This window comes from Mobula hypostoma, chromosome 18 (assembly GCF_963921235.1).
Source record: "Mobula hypostoma chromosome 18, sMobHyp1.1, whole genome shotgun sequence".
Taxonomy (NCBI): Eukaryota; Metazoa; Chordata; class Chondrichthyes; order Myliobatiformes; family Myliobatidae; genus Mobula; species Mobula hypostoma.
Genome location: NC_086114.1, coordinates 33,877,074 through 33,904,057, shown reverse-complemented (window position 1 = coordinate 33,904,057; position 26,984 = coordinate 33,877,074). Strand labels below are relative to the sequence as shown.

At 39.4% G+C, this 26,984-nt stretch overlaps 1 protein-coding gene across 7 annotated transcripts in view; it reads left to right on the top strand.

Moving 5' to 3' along the window:
• Positions 1-26,984, top strand: part of LOC134358444 (AP2-associated protein kinase 1-like) — a 141,973-nt gene that overhangs the window by 82,354 nt on the left and 32,635 nt on the right. For all 7 annotated transcript variants that reach the window (XM_063070675.1, XM_063070673.1, XM_063070674.1 and 4 more), the window contains exons 6-12: positions 1,407-1,488; positions 1,610-1,742; positions 1,833-1,936; positions 7,673-7,752; positions 7,925-8,133; positions 12,073-12,251; positions 24,353-24,514. In XM_063070675.1, the coding sequence (XP_062926745.1) occupies positions 1,407-1,488; positions 1,610-1,742; positions 1,833-1,936; positions 7,673-7,752; positions 7,925-8,133; positions 12,073-12,251; positions 24,353-24,514 (949 nt within the window). The remainder of the gene's footprint in view (positions 1-1,406; positions 1,489-1,609; positions 1,743-1,832; positions 1,937-7,672; positions 7,753-7,924; positions 8,134-12,072; positions 12,252-24,352; positions 24,515-26,984) is intronic.

Genomic DNA, 26,984 nt, shown 5'->3' with positions numbered 1-26,984 from the left:
CACAGTGAAGACTGACGCAAAGTACTTATTGAGTTCGTCTGCCATTTCTTTGTCCCCCATTACTACCTGTCCAGTGTCATTTTCCAGCAGTCTGATATCCATTATTACCTCTCTTTTACTCTTCATATATCTGTAAAAACTTTTGGTATCTTCTTTGTGTTTCATCTTTTCTCCCTGTATGGATTTTTAGTTGCCTTCTTTTGGTTTTTAAAAGCTTCCTAATTCTCTATCTCCCTTCCATATTTTGTTATGCCCTCTCATTTGCTTTTATGCTGTCCTTGAGTTCCCTTGTCAGCCATGGTTGTGTCATCCTTCCTTTAGAACACTTCTTCATCTTTGGATTGTATCTTTCCTGCACCTTCCAAATTTCCCCCATAAACACCAGCCTTTGCTGGTCGGCCATCTTCCCTGCTAGTGTCCCCTTCCAATCAACTTTGGCCAGCTTCTTTCCCATACCTTTATTTCCTTTATTCCATTGTAATACTGATACATCTGACTTTAGCTTCTCCCTCTCAAACTGCAGTGTGAATTCTTTTATACCGTGATGACTATCTCCTAAGGGTGCCTTTACCTTAAGCTCCCTAACCCAATCTGGTTCATTAGTATGGCTCACCCCTGACCACCATGGGCAAAGCCTGTGACCACAATTCCTGCATTACCCCCACCTCCGCTCTTGTCTCCTTCTGGACAGTGCACAGAGCGCTGCTGGTGTTCGCATTACAAGTCAGAAGCTGCATTCAACAGGTCATCCTTCACAATTCATGGTAGCTCTAACAGATCTTCTGTACTGGACACCAATCTTCTCCCCCGCCCCTTCGAGAATTTCAAAAGGGTCACTCCTTTAGTGACTCCTCTGCTTGTCCACTCCTACATCCACTTTCCATCATATGGCACTTTCCTAGGTAACTGCAAGATTTTGTAGGATTAGTATAAATGAAGCTTGATAGGTGGACTCAGACCAAAAAATCTGTTTGTTTTGATAATTCTGACTCTAACTAACTTGACTTCATTGTACGCTGCTGCCTTAATCCTGTGAGCACAAAGTCCTGTAGTTCCTCATTGGCATAGTCTTCCAAGGTTTCTGTCCTCTTGTCTATCACTAATTTTTATGGTACTATGCAAATACTGAGTCTCTGAACATCTCTGTTTCCCTTGGCTGTTAAGAAAAATCCACTTCAAATATATTCTTTGATTGGAAGACACTTGAATTCCTTGGTCTGAAACTTGGCTTAATTACTATGGAGTGTCCTGAGACATTAAAGTTATTATTTAAGTGCAGGTTTTAATTAAATTCTAAATGTATCTACAAGCTGATGTATTGCAAAGCCATACAAATATAATAAAATGAGTCATTTTCATAGGCTGTCTTCACATTGCATAACGAATTTCCTGCTCTTAATTTTCAGATACACAACACTGTCATACAGAGCACCAGAAATGGTTAACCTTTACAGTGGAAAGTCTATTACAACTAAAGCTGACGTATGGGTACGTGAGAGTTGATCTGTTTCTAACCATAGAGACAAGAGGACTATATGTTTTCCTTAATGCTCTTTGATCTTTAGCTTGATTATTTGACATTTATTTTACTTTCCTGTAATATCTTTAGGCACTTGGATGTTTACTTTACAAACTTTGCTTCTTCACTTTACCATTTGGAGAAAGCCAAGTAGCCATCTGTGATGGAAGTTTTACAATTCCAGATAATTCTAGGTACTCTGATGAAATACACAGTTTAATACGTAAGTAGACAAGTTTTGTGAATTTTAAGTTTTCAGATTAGTTATTTGTGTTTTCTTTATTTACATAAATGTTAAACCTTGTTTTTGTAGGATACATGCTTGAGGCTGACCCTGACAAAAGACCTGATATTTATCAGGTTTCTTTCTTTGCATTTAAGCTGGCAAAGAAAGTGTGTCCTGTTAAGAATGTCAATGTAAGTATGTTTTGTTGTTGAGTTCATTACCAGCTTCAAAACAATTCTGTATGGAGCCCATTTTTGACTACCTTGAGCAAGCGATGCAAAGTGATGAATGCAGATGTAAAAGTTTTACAGATGTAAAACTTTTAATATTAATGCAAATAGTGTTCAAATTAGTTTTTGGATTCTTGAGATTTAGTTACATGCACTTGGTATTTTTGTGAAGCTGAAATAACCATACAATTTTGGCAGATCCATTGCTGTGCTAAATAGATTTCCATTAGAGCACTGGTACATGATAAGGTTTGATGTCACTTTTATATCTCATATTAACTAGCAATTTTTGTAATGTCATTGAATTTGACGATTGGAATGGCTTATGTACCACCAGACTCAAACACCACTTCTATCCCGCTTTTTAAGAACCTTGAATGGACTTTGATGTATGATAAATTGTGAAATTGCAGTTAATTTTATCTTGTCTTGATCATTGGACTTGTCTTAAACGCAAGAGATTCTGCAGATCCTAAAATCTCGAGGAAGGCACGCAAAATACTGGAGGAACTCTGCAACTCAGGCAGCATCTGTGGAAGGGAATAAACAGTCAATGCTTTGGGACAAAACCCTACTTCAAGCCTGAAATTGAAGGGAACAAGCTGGAATAAGAAGTTGGAGAAAGGGAGATGAGTATGAGCTGGCAGCTGATGGGTGAGACCAGGTGAGGGGGGAAGGTGGGTAGGTGGTGGGGGTGAAGTAAAAACTGGAAGGTGATAGTGGAAGATGGTCTGAAGAAGAAGAAATCTAATAGGAGTGGACAGTGTACTGTAGAAGAAGGGGAAAGAGAAGGGGAACCAGAGGGAGGAGATGGGCAGGTGAGAATAGGTGAAAGGATAACTGGAGTGCGGAGTGGAACAGACATGGACAGAGATGTTAGAATGGGAATGGGAAGTCAAACTGAAATGGGAGCTACTGGGTGATCCTGCCTTTTGTGGCAGACAGAGAAATTGAGATCAGGTTTCATTGATGTAGAAGAGGCTGCACCGGTTACAATAGGTGATCTCGACTGACTCGCAGGTGGTGTTCCCTCACAATACTCCTCCCTGCTTAGAGCTATAAACTCCAATCAATAGAGAATGCATCTCAACTATATAAACTGTATATTATATAATACAACTGCTATGTACAGCCATACACAGCATAGTAAATTTTAAATTGTTCCATTCAGGCTTAAAGATTTAATCACTGAGGAGGCTTTTTTATTCTTGAGGGATAACTGAGGCTTGTGGCTGTGAAACAATCTCAGGTCCTGGGGCCTCCTCCATGGTGGTTGTAGGAGTTCGTTCTGAGACTGCAGTAAATGGTTCTGACAGCTCCGGATGCCTTTCCTTGTCTTTTCTCTCTTTGGATCTACTTCAATCCCTTTCTTTTTCTTTTTCTTTCTCATGTTCCTTCTCTCCTTCACACCTTTCTCATTCTTGTTAACATTCTTTCTGTCTTTTCCCTCTTATCATTTCTTTTAGTTTGTGCATCTTGATGTTGGGAAGGTACATTTGATTCACTGGAGTATTCTCTTATTAATCCTTCTATTGCTCTCTTTATGATCTGATCTCTCTTCTTGGTTTCTGCATCCACAACATCATCTGACAAATCCTCTTGTTTTTGTATCTCCATTGACTCCTTTCTTTACCGCCTTCCATTTATCCAGCTGGGCTTTGGTTTTTGCATTTACTTTTACAAGCAGCTTTTTGTTTCCCACTTAAAGTTCATGCAGTAATCTTAATGCACACAGAATAGATTCTGGTTCTTTATACTTAGAAAAGCTGAATGCCCGCAACTTTCCAGAGGCTTGTTGAAATCTCTTACAGCTTAAAACCAAACCACATTTTGCAAGTAACTGCCTAATGAACATATCAGAAGCTTTCTCAGATATGTTGCCTACAAAAACTGCTGTAGCTGGACTGCGGCTTTTTATTACTTTCATGATTCCTCTGAGCAGCATGGTCCTTTATTGGTCCAATATGCTTTCCAACCAGAGGCACAGAGGTTGGCACTAACACCTGTTCTCTGTGCAGTGGTTCATGGTGTTCAGCATGGAGACACTTATGGTATCATCTAGTACCTTTCTTAATTTGCTTTCAGTTAGTTTAATTGCAGGGGATGTGGCATGCAATTGGAGGATGGATCTCCAATCAAAGTTGGAGTTATCTCAGCCAATCATGCCCCATAATGCTCATTCTTCTGAATGAGCTCAATTATGCTTGTTTGTTGTTTACAGATGCTCAATTATGGCTTGTTTGTTGTTTACAGATGTCATTCCCACAGGAGTTACTGTATCTTTTCTCTAGTATAAACTCTTGGATATCTGTAGGCTTCAGTTTGGCATCTTTGAAATGCCATTCAAACTCATTTTGTGGAATGACAAACAGTTGGACCAGTGTCCAATTCTATTTTAATGAATTTTCCCGTTCACTTCTGGGATAAACCACAATGCATGTCTATAGTTAATTTTCACACAAATTTCAAGGCTACACAATTCTCTGTTAGTCTCATCATTTTATCAACAGCTCTTTTTGAAACTACAACTTGACATTTTAGCTTTCTCCCTTCCCTTAGCAGTTCATATATTTCTGTCTGCCTGACATTCTCTTTGTGTCTTACCTTGTTGCATTTTCTGTAAGTTTCACCTTGAAATCTGCACTTATTTGGTGTACATGAGGTCCTGCTACAATGGTAACAGAATTTGATTGGCCAGACTGGTTTCTGTTTAGATGCTACAATTTTATTCATGCTCACTTTCATTCATGACTGGAACTCAACTGCGTCTCTGTTTCCATTGAAACAGCGATTTCCACTGCTCATTTGAATGTAAGCTGTGCTTCAGTTAGATGCCATTTTTGAATCCTTTCTTTTAAGATCCCATAAATTAAACAATCTCTCAGTGTGTCATTAAACCCATTTTCATACTGTCAATGCTCAGACATCTTTACTTCAGCTACATACGCTGAAATGGACTCCCCGTCTTTTTGAATCCACTCATGAAACTGAAGCATTCTGCAATCTACAATGGCTTTGGTTCCTGCATCAATTTGACGATAGTAGCAAAGCTAATTTCTGATGTTTTGGTTGGAGCAGTCAAACTTCAAAGCAAACTATACTGTTAAAGCTAACGCACTTAGCAAAATTGGCACTCTCTTCTCACTGGCTGTTTCATTCCTTTCAAAATACTATTCCAATAGTTCAGTATACATGAGCCAATTACTTGTTGTGTAATCAAACTCGTCAATCTTTACAATGTAGCCAGTCATTTCTGATTTTGTTTTTAATGATTATTATCACCCAGTCTGGTACTCACTCTTTATGAACCCTGAATTGTTACATTTATGGCCTTTTTAAAAAAAAACACTCGATTGTGTCTTACCTTCCAAAAAAAACACGTGCTTTTTGTAACACGACAATCTCACTGCATGTGCTGGACTGTGCTTTTACTTGCCATTTCCTTCTGTGTTTTATTTCTGATATCTCGCTGCATTCTAACGGGTCGATAGCCGCGTCGGGTTCGTTTTAAAAATACCTTGTCATCAATTTTATGTTTTATAACTTCAAAACATTAAACAATTTCAAAGGAAGATGTAGGGGGTCTGAAATACAGGTCTAACTTGGTCTTTTACTTTTCAGCAAGGTGCGCATGTATCACATAGCGTGATGTCATACAATTAATGTATTTTTGCATATAATTTGTAATTATTTAAACAAGAATGCTTAATTAAATTATATATATATACACACACACACACACAAGATTACTCATTATTGAAATATTAAATACACAACAGATGACATCTGTTGCAGGCTTTCCATTCTAGAAAGTCTCATCTTGAGAGCAGATGTGGCAGAGAAAGAAGGGAATAGCATTCTTACAAGTGACAGGGTAGGAAGAGGTATAGCCAAAATAACGAGAGTCAGTAGGTTTGTAAAAGATGTCAGTAGATAGTCTTCCTCCAAAGAGAGAGAGAGAGAAAGATCCAAAAAGGGAAGAGAGGTACCAGAGATGGACAGAAGGTAGGGTGGAAGTTAGAAGCAAAGTTGATGAAATTGAGCTCAGCATGGGCTCACTGAGTTCCCAGCAAGGAAATTTGCTGAGTTTCTTGGCATTTTGTGTGTGTTACCTTGCACTTGTTTAACTGTTTTGCACTTTCTCTGTAACTGCTTTCTGTTTTTTCTTTCCTTTTGTACCAATTTGATGTATTAATGTATGGAATGATCTATCTGGATGGCATGCAAACAAAACCTTTTCACTCTATCTCTGTACTTTAAGTAATAATAATAGACGGGTTACTGAATTTGGCTCAATTAAAAGTATCATAAGGAATTCCAAAATTAGAACTTGCAGTGATAAGGATTCCAAAATGATTAGTTCTTATGTATGTAATGACTGTGAATGATAATACGAGTGGCACAGTAGCATGGTGGTTAGCACAATGCTTTATAGTGCAGGCCACGTAGGTTCAACATCTGCTGCTGCCTGTAAGGAGTGGTCTGTTTTCCTCATGACCATTTGGATTTCCTCTGGGTGCTCCGGTTTCCACCCACAGTCCAAAGACATACTGGTTCAAAGGTTCACTTTATTGTCGAAAGTATGCATGTACAATGCAACTCTGATATTTGACTTCTCCAGATGGTCATGAAGTACAGAAAAACAATGGAAATTGTTGAAAGAAAAGTCAGCACGAAAAAGAAACAAAACTTGCAAACCCCAAACCCCCTCCCTCGCAAAAAAACGGCGGCAATAACATAAACACAAAATAATCTGCAGGTGCTGGGGTCAAAGCAACACTCACAACACGCTGGAAGAACTCAGCAGGTCGGGCAGCATCCATGGAAAAGATCGATTGACATTTCGGGCCGGAACCCTTCGTCAGGACCAAGGGTTCCGGCCCGAAACGTCAACCGATCTTTTCCACGGATGCTGCCCGACCTGCTGAGTTCCTCCAGCGTGCTGTGGGCGACAATAACATCAAGCCCCCAGCCCTCTCCCTCGCAAAAACTAACTGCAATAATAGTATCAAACCCCCAACCCCTCTCACACACAAAAAACTAATAGATCACCCACACAGAAAAGCACCAACAAGAACACCAGACCACAAATCCCCAACCACCTCCCTCGCAAAAGAATGCCAATAACTTCAAACACCCAGTCCCCTCCCTCGCAAAAATGACAGCAATAACATCAAACCCCAACCCCTCCCTTGCAAAAAAGAACAGTACAATAGCATCAAACCCCCAACCCCTTTCTCACACAGAAAAATGAACAGGTCACCCACACTGAAAAACGCTCCAACAAAAACATCAGACCCCAAACCCCCAACCTCTTCCTTGCACAAAAAGTCATGTATCACCCACCTGCCAATCAGCAACAAGAAAGAAAACACAGAAAACTGAAGGAGACCTATTGGAAGGTTAATTGGTTATTGTAAATTGTCCAGTGATTAAGCTAGGATTATATCAGGGGATTGCTGGGCTGGGTGGCTTGAAGGGCCTATTCTATGCTGTATCGCAATAACATTTGTTTTTAAACATATAAATTCTGAAGTGTCCCAAATGTTTACAGTTTGGGATGGGAATTAGAAGTTTAGAAAATCTCCTTTCATTGTAAATTCTAGCAAAATGTAAAGTTTAGTTTTGATCTGATATTTTATCCATTGTACATATTGTGAACATGAACACATATTTATCATGTGCTTTTGTTTCCAGAATGTTCAGATTCCTGTGAAAATGCCAGTGCCAGTAAAAGCTAGTGAAGTTGCTGTTAAAAAGTCTCAAACACGAACAAGGTAAATTGGTATTCCAGAAATGTTACTTTCAGAACTAATGCAGTCAAATTAATTTGAAAGCTAACTTCCTGTTGCTTTTTAAATTGTAGTCCAAAATTGTATGTTGCAATGTTACATTGTTACTTAAGCAGCTCTGTTTTTCTTGTGTCTATTTTCAAATGAACCTTTTTAGACTTACAGATCCAGTACCAACTACAGAGACTTCGATAGCACCTCGCCAGAGGCCTAAAGCAGGTCAGCCAACTTCTGCTTCAAGTGTTCTGACAATTCAACCTGCTGTGACTCCAAGGAGGAGATCTACCACACAGTTAGTTTCACAGACAACAACCTCACAGTTGGTCTCACAGCCAGTAACCACACAATTGGTTTCACACCCAGCAGGTGTGTATTTGCACAGATAATCAAATAAAAGTAATATTTTTTCCCCAATAGGTTTTAACTTGTCTCTTTTTCTATTTCCTTCCTTAAATCTACCAGTTAGAAACTGACCTATTTTTTAACATATTTTGAATTAGTAGCATTGAAACAACAATGTTAAAATAAGTAATTTGTCTGAGCCGCAGCTACAGATGTTTCCTCAAATCACAGATGACTTCCTGAGGTTTTGGTAACCTTCTAATGTCACTCAGCGACTTGTGCTGATATTATTTTGACTGTATGTGCTGGATCATAACTATATGTGCTGCGTGTGACTGTACAGTATGCACTGTTTTGCACCTTGGCGCCAGAGGAACAGGGTTTATTTAGCTGTATTCATGTTTATGATTGAATGACAGTAAACTTGAACTTGAGCTTGAACAATGAACATTAAGCCGAAGGGTATCACATGAACAATTTGTATAAGTTGAATTTTAAGTACATTTATGACTGGGGGGGGGAATGATATTTTGGAACAGCTTACATTTATGCTGCTTAATAAATTGTGGCCATTAATTAGAAGCTAGTTGAATGAGAGGTCACCGAGAAATTATTCCTTCGGCAAGATCCTCTTGCATGATCTGCAGAATCCAAGAAGTAATCGTTATGTTAAGCAAAGATAAAAGCAGAGTCCATTCCCATTTCTTTTTCCACAATTTGCTGTACCCAAGAATGTTTGAATAATTTAAAATTATTTCACTGGCATTTACGATGTGATTGACCACTTTACCATGATTGCAACACAATTGCAGGCTATTTAAGCCAAAGATAAAGTTTATTAACTTAAGTATATACCTGTAAATCTAATATAAATTGTTTGCTACTTTTTTTTGCAAATACAGTTAAGTATACAATTTAATTCGTAGTCTCTGGGAAAACAATGTGCAAAGCCATTTGACTGATACTGTACAATGTAGTAATTTATCTTGCTGCTCTGAACTTCTGGAAAAGGATTGAAACAAAGCTGTATTCTAAAATTTTGCACAACTCTAATGAAATTATAGCAGCCCCTTTTATTTAACTTTTTCAATTATAGCTTTCTCCAGATTATATTCCTTGTGTGTTAATACCCAAGAATTCTTTTGAATAATCATTTGAAGTCAGTGCAGGATCCAGCTTGAAGGAAATATGACATGCAGTTGTGTAATGCTAGTTCTTTAACCTACACTCCCTGGGAGTGCAGGGTCAGTAAGTGGATTTTGCAAGTTATTCTGTAATGGTTTCCATGCTTTGATTTTTAAGTATGTTTATTTCTCAAATATTTTAGGATTATAGTCTTTCTGCCATTCCTTCAACATGTTGAGCACAAAAATGTGAAATTTTGAATTGTTGGGGGTGCTGGGGAGTGAGGTTGCACAGTTTAATGGTACACAACAAGTAACAGCAAAAACTGGAGGAGTTTAAATTAGACTTCCAGTTTGCTGCCCTATCATTGATACTTCTATCTTGTCCCTCCTCTAGGGAGGTCATTTGCAATTTACAAACAGGGATACAGGTTTCCTCCGCCATCCGAAGGTAGAGTGTACCTATGAAACGGTTCGCAACCCGGAATGTCATAAAGCGAAGAAGCAATTACCATTTATTTATATGGGAAAAACTCATGAGTGATCGCAGACCCAAAAATAACCTACCAAATCATGCCAAATAACACATAAAACCTAAAATAACAGTAACATATAGTAAAAGCAGGAATGATGTGATAAATACATTGCCTATATAAAGTAGAAATACTTCTCTACAATCATTGCGGCACTGTTCTCCGTAGCAAAAATCTCACGCAAGCGCTCTCGGCAGAAACACGGCGCAAGCACTCTTGGCAAAAGCACTCTCCAGTAACCTTTAGGTTATGAAGCTGCCAAATCATACGAAATAATGCATAAAAATACACAGCCTATATAAAATAGAAATAATGTATGTACAGTGTAGTATCACTTACCGGAATCGGGAAGACAGCGCCGAGCACACTGATGATGGTGTGTTAGGCTGAGTCATTGGAGGTTGAGGTCGATACCGATCCGCAAAGCATGCAGGGGTACAGCGGTGGCCGGGACGTACCCAGCACATCTTTAAGGAAAAAGCCGAAATAAACAAGTTAATTAATTAGGTGCCACCCGGCACGTAAATGTCGGCCCAGATCAGAGGCGACGCAATCAGCAATGGCCTCTGATCTGGGCCGACACTTACGTGCCCGGCAGCACCTAATTAATTAGCTTGTTTATTTCGGCTTTTTTCTTAAAGATGTGCTGGGTGCATCCTGGCTACCGCTGCATTCTCCACGGCAATGTATCGGTCCGGGGGTTGGGGTGGTGGAACACTGGGGTGTCATCTCGTCGTCTGTTTCCATCAGGGCAGGCAGGTCATCTTCTTCTATGTCTGCCTGCCTCGATGTCAAAGGTCGAGGTTTGTCGTCTGCTGTGGCTGATGTGGAAGGCTTGCTTGACTGCTTAGCCTCGTGCATTTTTCTATCATACAGTTCTTTGTAAGCACTCAAACCAGCTTGCAAATATGCCCTAAACCGATGTACCCTTTCAAAGTTAAAAGTCATACTTTATCATTGTAGCGAAAATCTCACGCAGTTGCTTCACGTTCAGTTCCTGAACGACTTCACTTCCGCTACTGCATTCGGTTTCGATTGTTATCCTTTTTTCTTCCAATTGCATCAGCTCTTCATCTATCAGTTCTTGGTCATGGGATGCCAAAACCTCTTCAACATCATCTTCGTCAACTTCCACAAGCCAAACTCACTTTGTCCTTACTTCGTTCACCACGATCGAAATGCTTAATTATGTCTAGTTTTACGCTAAGTGTAACACCCTTACGAGCTCTTTTAGGCTTTTCCGATACCTTAGAACTCATCTTGCAAACGGATGCTCACAGGCACGTGTTTAAGCAATGCCGGCTAGAATGCAATTTGGAATCTGGGGGAGGAGCGGCTGCCTTTTATTGCGTGCTGCTTTTTTCGCAACAGTGAAAACACCTTCTGTTAGCGAAAACAGGTAACTAATGTGGGTCTGTCTTAACAGTGAGGTTTCGTTAAGTGAATGTTCAAAAAGCGGGGGACACCTGTAATATCACAGGTTGCTCAGTCTGTCTTGGTCTTTACCTTATCACACACATTCTCCATGCTTTCTTGACCCTAGTTCTTTTGTGGTTGAAAGCATACTTGTTCCTTAACGTTGCCAAACCATTAACTCTTTTGGATGTTGCTTGACTGGAGTATTTCCAATGTTTCGTTAAAATTTTATTTAAAATTTACAACACATGGAGTTCGGTGCACCTTTCTTTTTGAAATAATTGCTCTGTTGAAGAGAGCTAAAAATGCACTATGTGAATATATACTGTGCAAATAGTTGCTTTATCAACCATAATCAACCTTTCTCTCCCCACACTGGTAAATGACAAAACCCTTAAACTGATGCAACATAATTGAAAGCCATTTCAAATTAGGTAGTTTATTAGATTAAAGTTTATTAAATTATGATTAAATTATTTATTCAAGGTCCCTGGATTTTCAGCTAACACATTTAATTATTCAATTTAAAGCTTTGTAGAGGAGGGGAGATGATTTCTGGCAGCCTGATTATATATTTTTTTTAGCTTGAAGCTCATGCCATCATAACCTGGATAAAATCAGAGGAGCTATAAAAATGAGATCCTAAATATTAATGCATTACCTGCTGAATCCAAAAAAAAAGTGTAAGCTTGAGTAATACAGTGAAGTTCTGTTTCATTTGATGTTTGTAAATTGATCCTGACTACTACACAAAAAAAAATTCACTGAATTTCAACAGGCTTTGGAGTTTTGTACAATTGTTCCATTCATGGTTTTTATGCTGAATGATGAAATCTCCAAGAACAGCCATCAGAATGTAAAATGTTTTTTGAAACTTTTGGTTTACGCAGGAACCACAGCTGCAAGTAATGGGCGCGTTGGTCAGTTACATGGTCAGCAAGCACAAATCCCATCAGCATATCCTCAGCATCTACAACTGAAACCACAGGCATATCCGTTACTTCAACAGCAATGTTTGCTGCACCAACAAGCCTATTTACAGCAGCAGCAAATGCTTCGGACAGCACAGGTATGCTCACTTGCAATTTTTTTCTTTCCATACAATCGCAGAAAACCATGGCTGCACTGTAAGTCTCCATCAGCTTGAACTCATTTCTCTTGACTGATACTGTATTTTCCAAAAGAATCCAGAAACACACTATTTCTTGTTGCTAGGTTTTGATCAAGTTTATCAAAATTGTTGAATTAATACACAAGTCCAAAAGAAGGGTTTCAGCCAGAAATGATGATTTCCCATTTCCCTCCAGAGATACTGCCTAACCTGCTGAATTCCTGTGTTTTGTATGTTGTCCATTAAATTTATCCTCCAGCAGTGGTTCCTTTAGCGACTAACCATATGTTGAAGAATCTGCATGTCTTACTCCCAGATAAATAAATAAATATACATGAATAAATGTACAATCAGCATGCATTCCTTAAATATGCTTTGAAATCACAACTACTTATCAATTTTCCAGGGAAGAATAGGATTTCCTTTTCTCTAAGAGAGCGATTCCATTTTTATGCTTCGCAAAATGTACTTATGTGGTTTCATTGTTTCTCACTTTGCATCTTCAATAGTGTTCTTCTGATCTTGTTTGTTCAATGGAACTTTGTAGCATTTTATACTTTGCTTAATTCAGCATGTGTTTCTGTGGAAACTTGTTTCTTCGCATTTCTTTCCTTTTCAAGGCCTGTCATGCTATGTTTCATGCTGAGTTTTACTGCATTAAATCTTTAAAATATGTTTGAAACTTGTTTTGATTAATCCTTGTGCCAAAAACTGCATCTGATAAAGACGTTACACACAGGTGTAATCTGTGTGTACATTAACAAAGTTTGGTGCACAAATTTATCTGTTGTTAGCAGTCAATATTCTGCGAAAATTGAGCATCTTATAATTAAATGCTATCCACGTTACCTGTTCAGGGAGCTTACTGTTCTAATCATCGCTGTCTACTTTTCGCCCCCACACCCCCCGCTCCAGAGTGTGAACGCCAAGGACCGACTGAAAGAAATTTATGGTATCATTAGCTCTCCACAAAAACAGGCATCTGGACAGTCTCTTCATAATTGCAGGAGATTTAAATCATCCTAACATGCAGAACATTTTATCCAAAATTCCACAAACATGTCGGATGCTAATCTTTATCACAGCTTGATCAGGACAGGAGATTCTGTGGGCAAGAACGAGATTCCCAGATGGTATGATGATTCCTGGGTGTCAGAGTCCGGAATATTTCGGATCGAGTCCTCAGCATTCTTAAGTGGGAGGGTGAACAGCCAGAAGTCGTGGTCCATGTACGTACCAATGACATGGATTGGACAAGTGACGAGATGAGTTAGGTGCTAAGTTAAAAGGCAGGACCTTCAAGGTTGTGATCTCAGGATTGCTACCCATGCCACATGCTAGTGGGGCCAGAACTAGGAAGATTATACAGTTTAATACGTGGCTAAGTAGTTAGTGTAGGAGGGAGGGCAGAAGATTTTTGGATCATTGGGTGCCCTTCCAGGGAAGGTGGGACCTGCACAGAAGGGAAGGTTTGCACCTGAACTGGAGGGGGACTAAATGTCCTAGCAGGACAGTTTGTTAATGCTGCATGTTGGAGTATAAACTAGAGTAGCAGGGGATGGGAACTGGAATGCCAGAACAGTCTGGAGAAGTTGTGAAGGTAGACCTCAGACAAAGTTAAGAATCAAAAGGCTGAGTGACTAGTGTCCTGAGCTGCATATATGTCATTGCAAGAAGTATCGTAGGAAAGGTGGATAATAATGTTGAAGATGAGGCAGCTGGTTTACAAAGGCAATGTGTAGTGAGGAGAGGCTGTTGATAGGGCAAAATTGCAATCAACAAAATGAGTTGCAATGTAAAAGGCAGACAGAATCGATAAGGTTAAATATAGGACTGAAGGTGTTGTGTCTGAATGCGCGCAGTATACGGAATAATGAACATGCAGAACAGTTGCAGATTGGCAAGTATGATGTAGGTGTCACTGAATTATGGGTAAAAGAAGATTATAGCTGGGAGCTTAATGCCCGAGAACACACATGGGGGTGGTGTTGCTCTGTTGGTAAAAAATGAAATCAAATCATTAGAAAGAGGTGACATAGTGCAAAGGAACTGCAAGGATAAAAAGACCTTGATGTAAGCTGTATACAGACCCCCAAACAGTAGTAAGGATGTGGCCCACAAATTTACAGTGGGAGATTTTAAAAAAATGTATGCCAAAAGGGCTATGTTACAATAGTCCTGGGGGCCTTCAATATGCAGATAGATTGGGAAAATCAGGTTGGTGTTGGATTCCAGAAGGAGGAATTTTCAGAATGCCTCCAAGATGGCTTTTTAGAGCAGCTCAAATTTAATCCCAGTGGGGATTAGCTATTCTTGATTGGGTGTTGAGCAATAAATCAGAATTGCTTAGAGAGCTTAAGGTAAAAGAACCCTTAGGAGACGGTGATTATAATATGATCGAATTCACCCTGAAATTTGAGATGAAGCTAATGTCACACGTATCAGTATTACAGTGGAGTAAAGGGAATTACAGAGGCATGAGAGAAAAGTTGGCCAGAATTAATTGGATAAGAATACTGGCAAGGATGATGGCAGAGCAGCAATGACTGGAGTTTCTGGAAGCAATTCGGAAGGTACAGGGTGTACACAAAACAGTCAAAGCCAAAAAGAAGGCATATAATAGAGCAAAAAATAGTAGGAAGTTAGAGGATCGGGATGCTTTTAAAAACCAACAGAAGGCAACTAAAGAGGTCATTAAGAAGGTAAAGCTGGAATACAAAACTAAGCTCACCAATAATATTAAAGAGGATACCAAAGATTTCTTCAGGTACATAGTGTAAAAGGGAGACATGAGTGGATATCGGACGGCTGGAAAACAATGTTGGAATGATCGTAGTGGGGGACAACAAAATGGCGGATGAACTGAATAAGTATTTTGCATCAGTCTTCACTCTGGAAGATATTTAACAGTGTGGTGGAAATTCTAGGTGTCAGGGTTATGAAGGGTGTGAAGTTACAATAACTAAAGAGGAGATTCTTGGGAAACCGAAAGGTCTGAAGTTAGATAAGTCACCTGGATCAGATGGTGTACACCTCAGGGTTCTGAAAGAGGTGGCTGAAGAGATTGTGGAGACTTTAGTAATCTTTCAATATCACTAGATTCTGGAAGACTGGAAAATTGCAAATGTCTCCACTTCTCAATAAGGGAGAGAGGCAGAAGAAACTGTAAGACAGTTAGTCTGACATTAGTTGTTGGGAAGAAGTTGGAGTTGATTATTCAGGATGAGGTCTCAGGGTGGAGGCACATGATAAAATAAGCCGTAGTCGTCATGGTTTCTCAAGGGAAAATCTTCTCTGACAAATCTGTTGGAATTCTTTGAAGAAATAACAAGTAGGATAGACAAAGAACTGGTTGATGTTGTATACTTGGATTTTCAGAAGGCTTTTGACAAGGTGTCACACATGAGGCTGCTTAACAAGCTACGAGCCCATGGTATTACGGGAAAGATTCTAGTTTAGATAAGGCAGTGGCTGATTAGCAGGAGGCAAAGAATGAGAATAAAGGGAGCATTTTCTGGTTAGCTGCCGTTGACTAGTGGTGTTCCGTAGGGGTCTGAGTTAGGACCGATTCTCTTTACGTTATATGTCGATGATTTGGATGATGGAATTGATGGCTTTGTTGCAAAGTTTGTAGACGATACTTAAGATAGTAGATGGGTAGGGTAGGTTTGAGGAAGTAGAGAGGCTACTGAAAAACTTGGACAGATTAGGAGAATGGGAAAAGAAGTGGCAGATGGAATGCATTGTTGGGAAAATGTATAGTCATGCACTTTGATAGAAGAAATTAAAGGGTTGACTATTTTCTAAATGGAGAGAAAAGGATTTTGGGAGTCCTTGTGCAGGATTCCTTAAAGGTTAATTTGAAAGTTGAGTCCGTGGTGAGGAAGACATGCGATATTAGATTTCATTTCAAGAGGACTAGAATATAAATGCAAGGATGTACTGTTGACACTTGGTGAGTCCTCACTTGGAGTGTTGTAAGCAGTTTTGGGCCCCTTATCTTCGAAAGGATGTGCTGAAACTGGAGAGGGTTCAAAAGAGGTTCACAAAAATGATTCCAGGATTGAATGGCTTGTCATATGAAGAGCATCCGATGTCTCTGGACCTGTATTCGCTACAGTTTAAATGAATGTAGGGTCTCATTGAAACCTATAGATTGGTGAAAGAGTGAATGTGGCAAATATGCTTCCTGTGGTGGGAGAGTCTAAGACCAGAGGGCACAGCCTCAGAATAAAGGGGCATCTTTTTACAATAGAGATAAGCAGGAATTTCTTTAGCCAGAGAGTGGTGAATCTGTGGAATTCTTTGCCACAGACAGCTGTGGATGCCAAGTCTTTATGTATATTTAAGGCAAAGGATTATAGATTCTTGATTGGTGGGCATGAAGGGATACAGGGAGAAGGCAGGGGACTGGGGCTGAGAGGGAAATGGATCAGCCCCAATGAAATGGCAGAGAAGACTTGATAGGCCAAATAGCCAAATTCTGCTCCTATATCTTATGATCTTATGAAAAGATGACCTTCATAGAATTATCTGATGCTATTTTCTCAAACTGCACTGTTTTTTTTAAAGAAACCATACACCAGAGGCCATTCTAGACCTAGTATTGGGAAATAAGCCTGGTCATGTGACTGGAGTTTCATTAAGAGTGTTTTGGGCTTGGGCATAGAAAACTAAGGGTAATGATGAAGTGGTGTTTCACATGAAAATGTTGGTGGCCAATTAGTAAGTTTGCAAGTAGTGCAGAAATTGGACTTGCCGATTATGGAGAAGGTTCTCTAAGAATACTGCAGGATATAGACCAGCGGGAAATATGGACAGAGAAATTGCAAATGGAGCTTAATCTGGACATGTATGAAGTGTTGCACTTTGGGAGGTCAAATATAAGAGGAGAATATACCATAACTGGCAGGACCCTTAAGATGTAACAGAACCTTGGGGTGCAAGTCCATAGCCTCTTGTAAGTGGCAACACAAGTAAATAGGGTGGTAAAGAAGTCACATGGCATACTTGCCTTTATTCGTCAGGGGACTGAATATAAAAATTGGCTTATGTTGCAGCTATATTAAAAAATATTAAGAATTGGTTAAGCCACGTGGATTATTGTATGCATTTTTGGTCATCGTATTACAGGATGGATGTGGAGGTTTTTGAAAAGGCACACTAGGGGTTTATCAACATGTTGCCTGGTTTAGTTTTGGAAGAAAGGTTTGGCAGACTAGAATTGCTCCCTCTGGAGCTTTGGAAACTGAGAGGCATTGATACGGTCAGGTTTTTTCTCTCATGGTGGAGATATCACACACTAGGGGGCTTGGGTTTAAGGTAAGAGTAGGGGTTTAAAGAAGATAATGCGAGTCAAATTTTCTTTTACAGAATTGGAATGTACTGCCAAGGGTAGTGGGGGAAAGCAGCTATGTTAGAACTGTTAAAATGGAGTTTAGCCATATGTGGAATGGAGAGATAAAGACCATGTGCAGGTAGTTGTGCAGTTTAAATTGTCATGGCTGGCATAGAAATCATAAAACTGAAGGACCTATTCCTTTGTAAAATGCTTTTAGCTTTCATGAGAAAGGATTTGAATATTGAGAAGTGAACTGCTTGTAGAATGTCTAATTACTGACCTGCTATTGTAGCAAGAGTATTTCTGTGACTGATCCTAGGTGTTTCTAACCAATGACAACCTATGGAATACAGATGCTGAGGGGTTGAACAATGGTAATGCATTTAATGTTATGCATAGGTCATTAGATGCTGTTATTTTGAAGATAGCATTATCTGGGTCTCACATAACTTGGAATTTGCTTGCCACTTAACATCTTGTGACTGAAAGTGGTTTAGGTCTTGCTGCATAGAAATGTGGATTGTTTTATTTTCTAAAGAGCTGTCATTGTAACTTTCTTATAAGTGCACGTGGAGCTAATGGTATCAAATGATGAGACCTCTGACAGAGGATGCTGTAAATGTGATTGGAAGTGTGAGAAGACATAGCTCACTCAGGTTCACCAGTTGAGTAGAAAAGACATTGACTCACATCAGTTTGGTAATTTGAACAGCAGTCAATTGGCGATTGGGATTGATTGACAGGAACAAATTAAAATGAAGCAGGGACAGTAAAAGGACAATTGTCAGAATGGACAGAGTTAGAGTGGGGATTTTGAGGCTCTGGCTTTTTGAGGCTTCTGCAAGTGAGAGGCTAGTGTGAGAGAAGGAGTAAAAGCTGTAGGTAGATTTCCTACCCCGCCCCCCCCCATCCCTTCCTGGCTTATCTTTATCTTTTCTAGGTTAGAACACTAGGCATCAGGCAGGATAGTTGAATGTTCCTCTTGTGGGATGTGGGAAGGCAGGGAGACTACACCTGATGATTACACCCGTGAGAAGTGCATCCAGTTGCAGCTTCTAACAATCTGTGGAGGTTGAACTGGCTGAACTCTCGATCATTTGCAAGGTTGAGGGGTGATAGATTGGACATTTAGGGAAGTAGCTACATGCAAGGTGCAGGTCACAGGAATCTGCATGTCAGTCAGGAAAGGGAAAGGGGTTTAACAGCCAGTGCAGAGTACCCCTGTGGCTTAACCTTTCAACAATAGGTATACCACTTTGGATACTGCTGGGTGAGGGGTGAAATGACCTAGCAGAGGAAAGTCACAGTGGTCAGGTCTTTGGCACTGAGTCCGGCTCTATGACTCAGAAGGGAAGGGGGTGAAGAAGCGAGCTGTGTTGATGGTTGATTTGTTAGGGGAATAGAAAGGAAATTCTGTGAACGAGATTACTGGATGGTATGTGGCAGAGTCCAGGACATTTTGGGTTGAGTCCTCAGCATTCGTAAGTGTGAGGATGAGTAGCCAGAGGCAGTGATCCATGTATGTACCAGTACATGGATAGGAAGAGTAATGACATTCTGCAAAGTGCTTTCAGGGAGTTGGGTGCCAAGTTAAAGGACAAGGACCTTCAGGATTGTAATCTCAGGATTACTACCCGTGCCTTCTGCTAGTGAGGCCAGAAATGAGAAGATTATGTAATTCAGCATGTGGTGAAGAGTTGGTGTAGGAGGGAGGGAGTCAGATTTTTGGATCATTGGACTCTCTTCCGGGGGAGGTGGGACCTGTACAGAAGGGCTGGTTTGCACCTGAACTTGAAAGGGGCTAATACCCTAGCTGGAAAGTTTGCTGGTGCTAAACGCAGGGATTTAAACTAGAGTTGCAGGGGGATGGGAACTAGAATGCCAGAACAGGTAATGGAGACAGATATTAAGACCTCAGACAAAGTTAAGAATCAAAAGGTTGAGCACAGTGCAATTAATGTCCTGAGCTGCGTATACTTCAATGCAAGAAGTATCGTAGGACAGGCAGATGAGCTCAGGGCATGAATTAACACATGGAATTATGATATTGAAAGCATTAGTGTGACTTGGTTGCAGGAAGGACAACATTCTGGGGTTCTGTTGCTTTAGACGCAACAGAACAGCAGGGATTAAAGGAGGAGGTGTCACGTTACTAAACGGAAAATGTCACGGCACTGCTCAGTCAGGACAGACTGGAGAACTTTCTATTAAGGAGAGAACTGAAGAATAAGAAAGGTATTAACATATTAATGGGGCGAAGTTATAGACCACCCTACAGTCCGAGGGACTTAGAGGAACAAATTTGTGGAGAGATCACAGACTGTTGCAAGAAGCAGGGTTGTTATAGTAGGTGATTTTAACTTTCCACATATTGATTGGGACTTCCATATTGTAAAGGGACAAGATGGGATAGAGTTTGTGAAGTATGTTCAGGGAAGTTTCCTTGCGTAGAAGTCCCAACAAGAGTGTGTGATACTTGCTCTGCTATTAGGAAATGAGACAGGGCAGGTGGACAGAACTTTGTGTAGGGAAACACTGCATCTAGTGATCATAATCTCATAAGTTTCAAAGTAATTATGCAAAAAGACGTCTGGCTCACAGGTTGAGATCCTAAGAGAAAGGCCAATTTTGATGGTATCAGTAAGGATCTGGCAGGTGTGGATTGGGACAGGCTGTTTTCTGGCAAAGGTGTACTTGATAAGTGGGAGGCCTTCAAAGATGAAATTTTTAGAGTACACAGCTTGTATATGCCAGTCAGAATAAAATATTGAGGGAACCTTGGTTTTCAAGCAATATTGAGATCCTGGTTAAGGAAAAGGGGGAGGAGTGTAACAGGTATAGGCAGGTAGGAACAAATTAGATGCTTATGGAGTATAGGAAACGCAAGTGAGCACTTAAGAAAAAAATCAGGAGGGTTAAAAGAAGGCATCAGGTTGCCCTAGCAGACAAGGTGAAGGAGAATCCTAAGGGATTCTATTGATATATTAAGAACAAAAGGATAGCAAGGGAGAAAATTGGTCCTCAAGAAAATCAAAATAGTATCCATGCATGGAGCCAAAAGAGATGGGGGGAAATCTTAAATGACTTATTGACATCTGTATTTACTCAGGACAGTCTGGAAGTGAGGCAAAGCAGCATCAACTTCATGGACCTTATACAGATTACAGAGGAGGAGGTGTTTGCTGTCTTGAGGCAAATTAGAGTGGATAAACCCCCAGGGCCTGACGAGGTGTTCTTCAGATCCTGTGGGAGGCACGTTAAGAAATTGCCGGGGCCCTAGCAGAGATATTTAAATATCCTTAGTGACAGGTGAGGTACCAGAGGATTGGAGGATAGATATTATCTGACTAATCTTAGAGTTTTTCAAGGAAATTACGAAGAAAATTAATGAAGGTAGGACAGTGGATGTTGTCTACATGGACTTTAGCAAGGCATTTCACAAGGTCCCACATGGGAGATTGGTCAAGAATGTTCAGTCACTCAACATTCAGGATGAGGTAGTAAATTGGATTAGATATTGGCTTTGTGGGGGAAGCCAGAGAGTGGTAGTAGATGTTTGTCTCTCTGACTAGAGGCCTGCGACCAGTAGAGTGCTACAGGGATTGGTGCTGGGTCTTTAGTTGTTTGGCATCTATATCAACGATCTGGATGATAATGTGGCTAATTGAATCATAGCTTCCGGGATCTGGACCAGCTGGAAAAATGGGTTGAAAAATAGCAGATGGAATTTAATGCAGACAAGTGCCAAGTGTTGTTCGAGGTAGATCTTAAACAATGAACGGTAGGGCACTGAGGAGTGGTGTAGAACAAAGGAATACTGGGAATACAGGTCCATAATTCATTGAAGATGGAGTCATAGGGAGATAGGGTCATAAAGCTTTTGGTACATTGGCCTTCCTAAATCAGAGGCACTATAGGAGTAGACTATAGCAGACATCCCACCTCTTCCGGAAGTTCTGGGAGTCTCCCGCGTATGAATAGTGGCTCCCTGATGCCCGCAGATTATATACAATATCACAGAAATCAATTTTTTTGAGAGCGAGCGAACGAGAGAAAGCAAGAGAGAGCGTGGGAGCGACCAGAGTGAGAGCGCACGCGAAAGAGAGCGAGAGCAAGCAAGTGAGAGCGCGCGAGCAAGAGAGCACCATGGCAGAGTGTTCCAAAAAAAAGAAAATATAAAATGTACGTCACCCCAGACTACACTATAGTGCACCCCTACCTAATAGGGGTCAAAAATAATGACAGTGTTGCTCGCTGCGCTGTTTGCAACAGTGACTTTTCTATTGCCCATGGTGGGTTAAGACTGTAAAAGACATGTTGAGGTGAGTTTAACTGGTGTCATTCATTCATTAGCATAGCTAACATTATTTAAACTAGCTGGCTAGCTGCTAATGAGCTACTCTATTGTAGACATCCCACCTCTCCCGGAAGTTCCAGGAGTCTCCTGCAAATTGATGGTGCTACCTCCCTGAAGTGAGTTTTTGCAGGGTGGGATGTCTGCTATAGTGATTCAATTTTTTCATAGCAATCAGGAAATAGCTGCATATTTTAGCCCATATTGATTGTACAAGCATATTCATAGCATAAACTTCTCATACAAATGTTGGGGATCATATAGCCTTACAGCTTCTTGAGCTGTTCCTGCAGAGGAAGGTCTGATTCAACTGACCGCTGCTCAAAAGATATAAATTTTCCTATTGTTGAATGTAAATACTAAATCTAATAGTTTATGGGGAAAAAGATACATTATATTATTTTAAAAATGGGACTGAATTAAATTGGTTTTACAGTTTGCGTTGCCCTCTGAAACATTTGGTCAAGTAATGCAGAATTTCCTTGTATAATTTCTCAAACAAATTTAGTTCCCCCAACTAAGAAGTTGTCTTTTGCTGTCATGTATATATTAAATTGATCTTCGTCTTCTAATGTTTGATTTCGTGTATCTGCGTTAGGTGTCTCAACTCAATTTTAGCTCCATTTGTCTAAGATAAATTATATTTTTGGGCCCTATGTTTAGATTAGCCTAGTTCTAGTCAGTTATTTGTGTTTGAAAATAAACTTATGATGATATTGTTTCAAAATGTGTATCAAGTACGGAAATTTTCTTTGAACTGACACTCTGAAATCTAACTATTTAGAGGCGAGAGAAACAAGATTTAAATGTGTACAGCAATTTGACATAAAGTCCTCCATTTATTGCTCTTGTTTTACATTGGTACAAAATAATTAAATTAGATCCCCTGCTGGATGCAAGGCTTCTAAATTAAATTGTAATTGTCCCCCAAGCTAAACTTACAAGCACATTGAATCTAAAAAGCATCTGTCTGTAAACTAGAATCTTCAGAAAAAAGTCCATGCTGGTTGTGGAGATTCTGCATCTTTAGGCCCATTTCTTTCATTGGATCGTCAATGAAGCTTCACCTGTTATAACAAAAATGGAGAGATTTGATACGAGACACCCCTTAAGGTTGAATATTATGATGAGTGAACTTCTGAGCATAGACCACACTAAAAATGGGTAATTACTCTTTACATAAAGGATAATAAGTCAGACTGTTCTTCATGTTACTTTTGAACATTATCTTGCTGCCACATACTTTAAATTGCAAAAGTAAATGTGACTTATCTGTCAGTTTGAACTCAGTCTTGATTATTAGCTGAAATTCTGGCCTTAATTATTGACATACTATCGAAAGTAATTTATAACTCTTCAAAAATGTTGATGGGATTTTTTTAAAATAATGCTTGACTCGATACTCAACTTTGTTGACTTAGGCTCCAAGCCACATTTAATGCATTTGGTCATTTGAAATAGTAAAAAGTTGAGATTTCTTGTGAGATAATTCCATAAATAGTAAGTTGGGCAGCACTATTGGTGTTAATTCAGTTTTGAAATAATTGAGTTTTTGCATTTAATGTAATGTATTGGTACAACAGTCATCTTTGAAGTTTAGGATAATAGCTTTTAATTTACAGTTTTAAAAAAATTAGATGATTATTAACCCTATTTTCCCAATATAAGCTATGCTGGAAAACACCTAAAATTAATGATGGCTTACTTGAAAATATTTCCATGTTGTACTTGTCAACTTAAATTTTAACTTTCTTATCTTAATGGGTGAGAGAGTTACTCGCCTAACCTCATACAATTTTGTTGTTTATATTTGCCATTTCCGTAAGAACTTACTGATAATGATCAAGGTTGGGAGAAGGTAACATCTTTATGGTCTCAGACCAAAACATTGACTGTTTATTCATTCCCATAAATACTGCTTGATCTGCTGAGTTCCTCCAACATTTTGCATGTGTTACTTTGGATTTCCAGCATCTGCAGAATTTCTCGTGTTTAACCTTTATAATTTGTTACTCTTTTTCTACCAGTGCCCTCAGTTCCTTTGACGGACCACGTGATATTGTAGACACTGCAGCACCACCAATAATATACGTTTGCTGCTTTCTTATTCCAAACTTAGGCTGGCAGCAATGTGTTCAAAATTAACCATGATAGCTTTGCAGAGTTTGCAACAAAGATCCAGGAATTCTGATTAAGTGCAATTGTGAATAAAAAACATAATACAAGAAATGCTATTTTTGAAACATGGAGAATATTTTGTTATTGCTGCAGTTGAGGAAGCCACTTTGTAAAAAATAGTTGTTGATGAAACTTGTTATTTTTTAACTCTAAATGTTATCAAATCTGTGCTGTGTATTGAAACAGCGTTACCAAATAATCCAGCAAGCTCAGCAGCAGATGATGCAGAATTACTACCTACAACAACAGTATGCAACAGTCATGCAACAGCAAGCAGCTTTGCGGCAGATGATGGCACAAGGATGCATTCAGCAGCAGATGATACTGCAACAACACCCACAAACTCTTGTAAGTACTTCAATTTAATTTTGATTGCTTCCTTAAATGTTCTCTCAATTTTTTTTTTTACAAACCTTTTACACCAATTTGAAAAGTGAGCAATGAAAGCTGAAAATTGCATCACTTTATTTTTCCACATTTCAACAACTGCATCAAGATATAATTGTAACAATATAGTATTATAAAATATTGAGTTGTAGTCAGAAACGATGGAGCCAAACAGTGAGATATTAGGCATAGTGAGCAACATATGTCTAGTAAGTGGGTTAGAAGGAGGATTTGGGGAAGAATCAAACTGGAAAAGTCTTGCTGACTGAAGGTATGGCTGCCAATGGTGGGGAAAAGAGAGAGAGGAAAAGTACATGAAAGTCCATAGAGGAATAGTTGGAGGAATCAGTGCAGGAGTAGGTTTCATAATTTAATTATTGAGTAAATGTACACTGCCCAAGATGAAAATTATGAATGTTATTTCACCTGAATCTGCACTATTTCCCTTCCAAAATTGAAATGAAGGTGATAGTTGATCACTTCAAACAGCTGACTAATTAATAGTTTTAAAAACTCCCATGATGTGCAATTAGAATCTCATTGTTCAGGCTGATTAAATTCAGTCTCTTTTCTAGTTGTGTTTTGGGGTCATTGTATTACCTTGTTTAAATTTCAGCATACATCTAAAGTTGATTGTCACTGCTATGGTGAGATTTGAACTAATGCCCTCTGGATGTCAGCTGCTAATGCAGACCAGGTTTAAAGGGATGGTGTAGAGGCTAACATTTAAGAGTAGAGATTTTGATGATACAGCTGTTAAGTAGTTTTGATTGGGCTGTAGGTGAGTTGCATGTTTTTTTCATTTGTAATGATCAGTGTTCTAACACATTATTAATTATGAAAGATTTTTGCCTTGTAGTTGAACTTGTACAAAGATGTTTAAATAGCACTTTTCACATGATTTCTGAATTGTTCAAAAGCACATTGGAGCCAATGAAATGCTTATGAAGTGTAATATCTGTTCCAATGTAGGAAATTCAACTAATTTGTGGACAGCATACTCCTTCAAATTTCTTTTAGTAGAATTGAACATGAACTGAAAATGAACAGAAAGAAATTGTGGGGGGGGGAATGCAGTAAGGCTTCTGGATCTCTCTTGTTTAAAATACTAACTAAGATTTAGCTTGGAATTCTGTTTTGAATATAAAACATTTGGTAGATAAAGCATAAATAGGCATAAATGCTAACCTTGAAACTGATGTCCACTTCACACATAATAAATTCTTAACTCATACATAGGAAAATTTCAGGATGTGGAGATGGACATCATGCCCTGCTTCCCGGTTTCTAAACACTTGAATACTTTTTCCTTATCAGTCTTGGAGTACAGTAGTGATGGTGTTGAAAACACTAAGTGATCAGTCCTGCATTTATATCTGGTGCTCTGTGGTAAGCTGTGACCTTTATGTGTAAGAAATGATCTGCTTCAAGTTGATTTTTAACTATATTTTGACTGGTTCTCTGCAGTCTTATTAGAGATTAGGTGTATAATGAAGTATTTTTAAACAAGCATAAATGTACTCTTGTTCTGTGGGAGATTCAAACCATTTGTCCTCAATAATACACCAATATATGACTTTGATTACAAAAGATTTATTAGTACATCAAGTAAACAAAATCTGGATGCTTCCTGTAACGCTGCATTTCATATTTTTCTACATTTCATGCCCCTGTGGTAAAGCAGACAACGTAATCAAGGATCCCACCCACCCCAGACATTCTCTCAGACTGTATCAAATTTTTTGGCAGCAATACATTACAACACATAGTAAAAAGCTATAAATTTCAATAACAAATGTACTTATACTTCCTGGAAGCACTGATGTGATGATATGATTTGTATGCATGGCATGCAAAATAGTTATTCATTGTATCTCAGTACATGTGACAACAATAAAACAATTTATGAATTTACTTTGACATGCCTTTGTGCTTCTTTCTTCTCTCCCCCTCCCCATCCATTGATGATTTTGTCTACAGTTTAACTCCTTGTCGACCCGGTCCTTTCCTTGCTCTATCTGAGATATTCCCTTTCTCCTATCCAGGCCTACTGAATCCTTCAGAGCTTAGGCCTCATGTTGTTGTCTTCCTCAGTTCCGATAAAGGGTTTTTGACCTGAAACTTTAATTCTGTTTCTCCTTTTACAGATGCAGCCTGATTCAACTGGCTGAGTATCTCCAACATACTTTCAGATTTCCACGTTAATTTTCCATAATAATTTGTGCTACAGAGCCCTCTAGTGGATAGCCAGTGTAATGTAATTACATAGTTATGCAAAAGCAGCGGTCCCTAACCACCGGGCCGTGGACCGGTACCGGGCTGCAGAGCATGCGCTACCGGGCTGCGAGGAAGTGATATGATTTGGCAGTATGAGTCAGCTGCACCTGTCCTCATTCCCTGTCACGGCCACTGATCAGCCATTACGCATGCG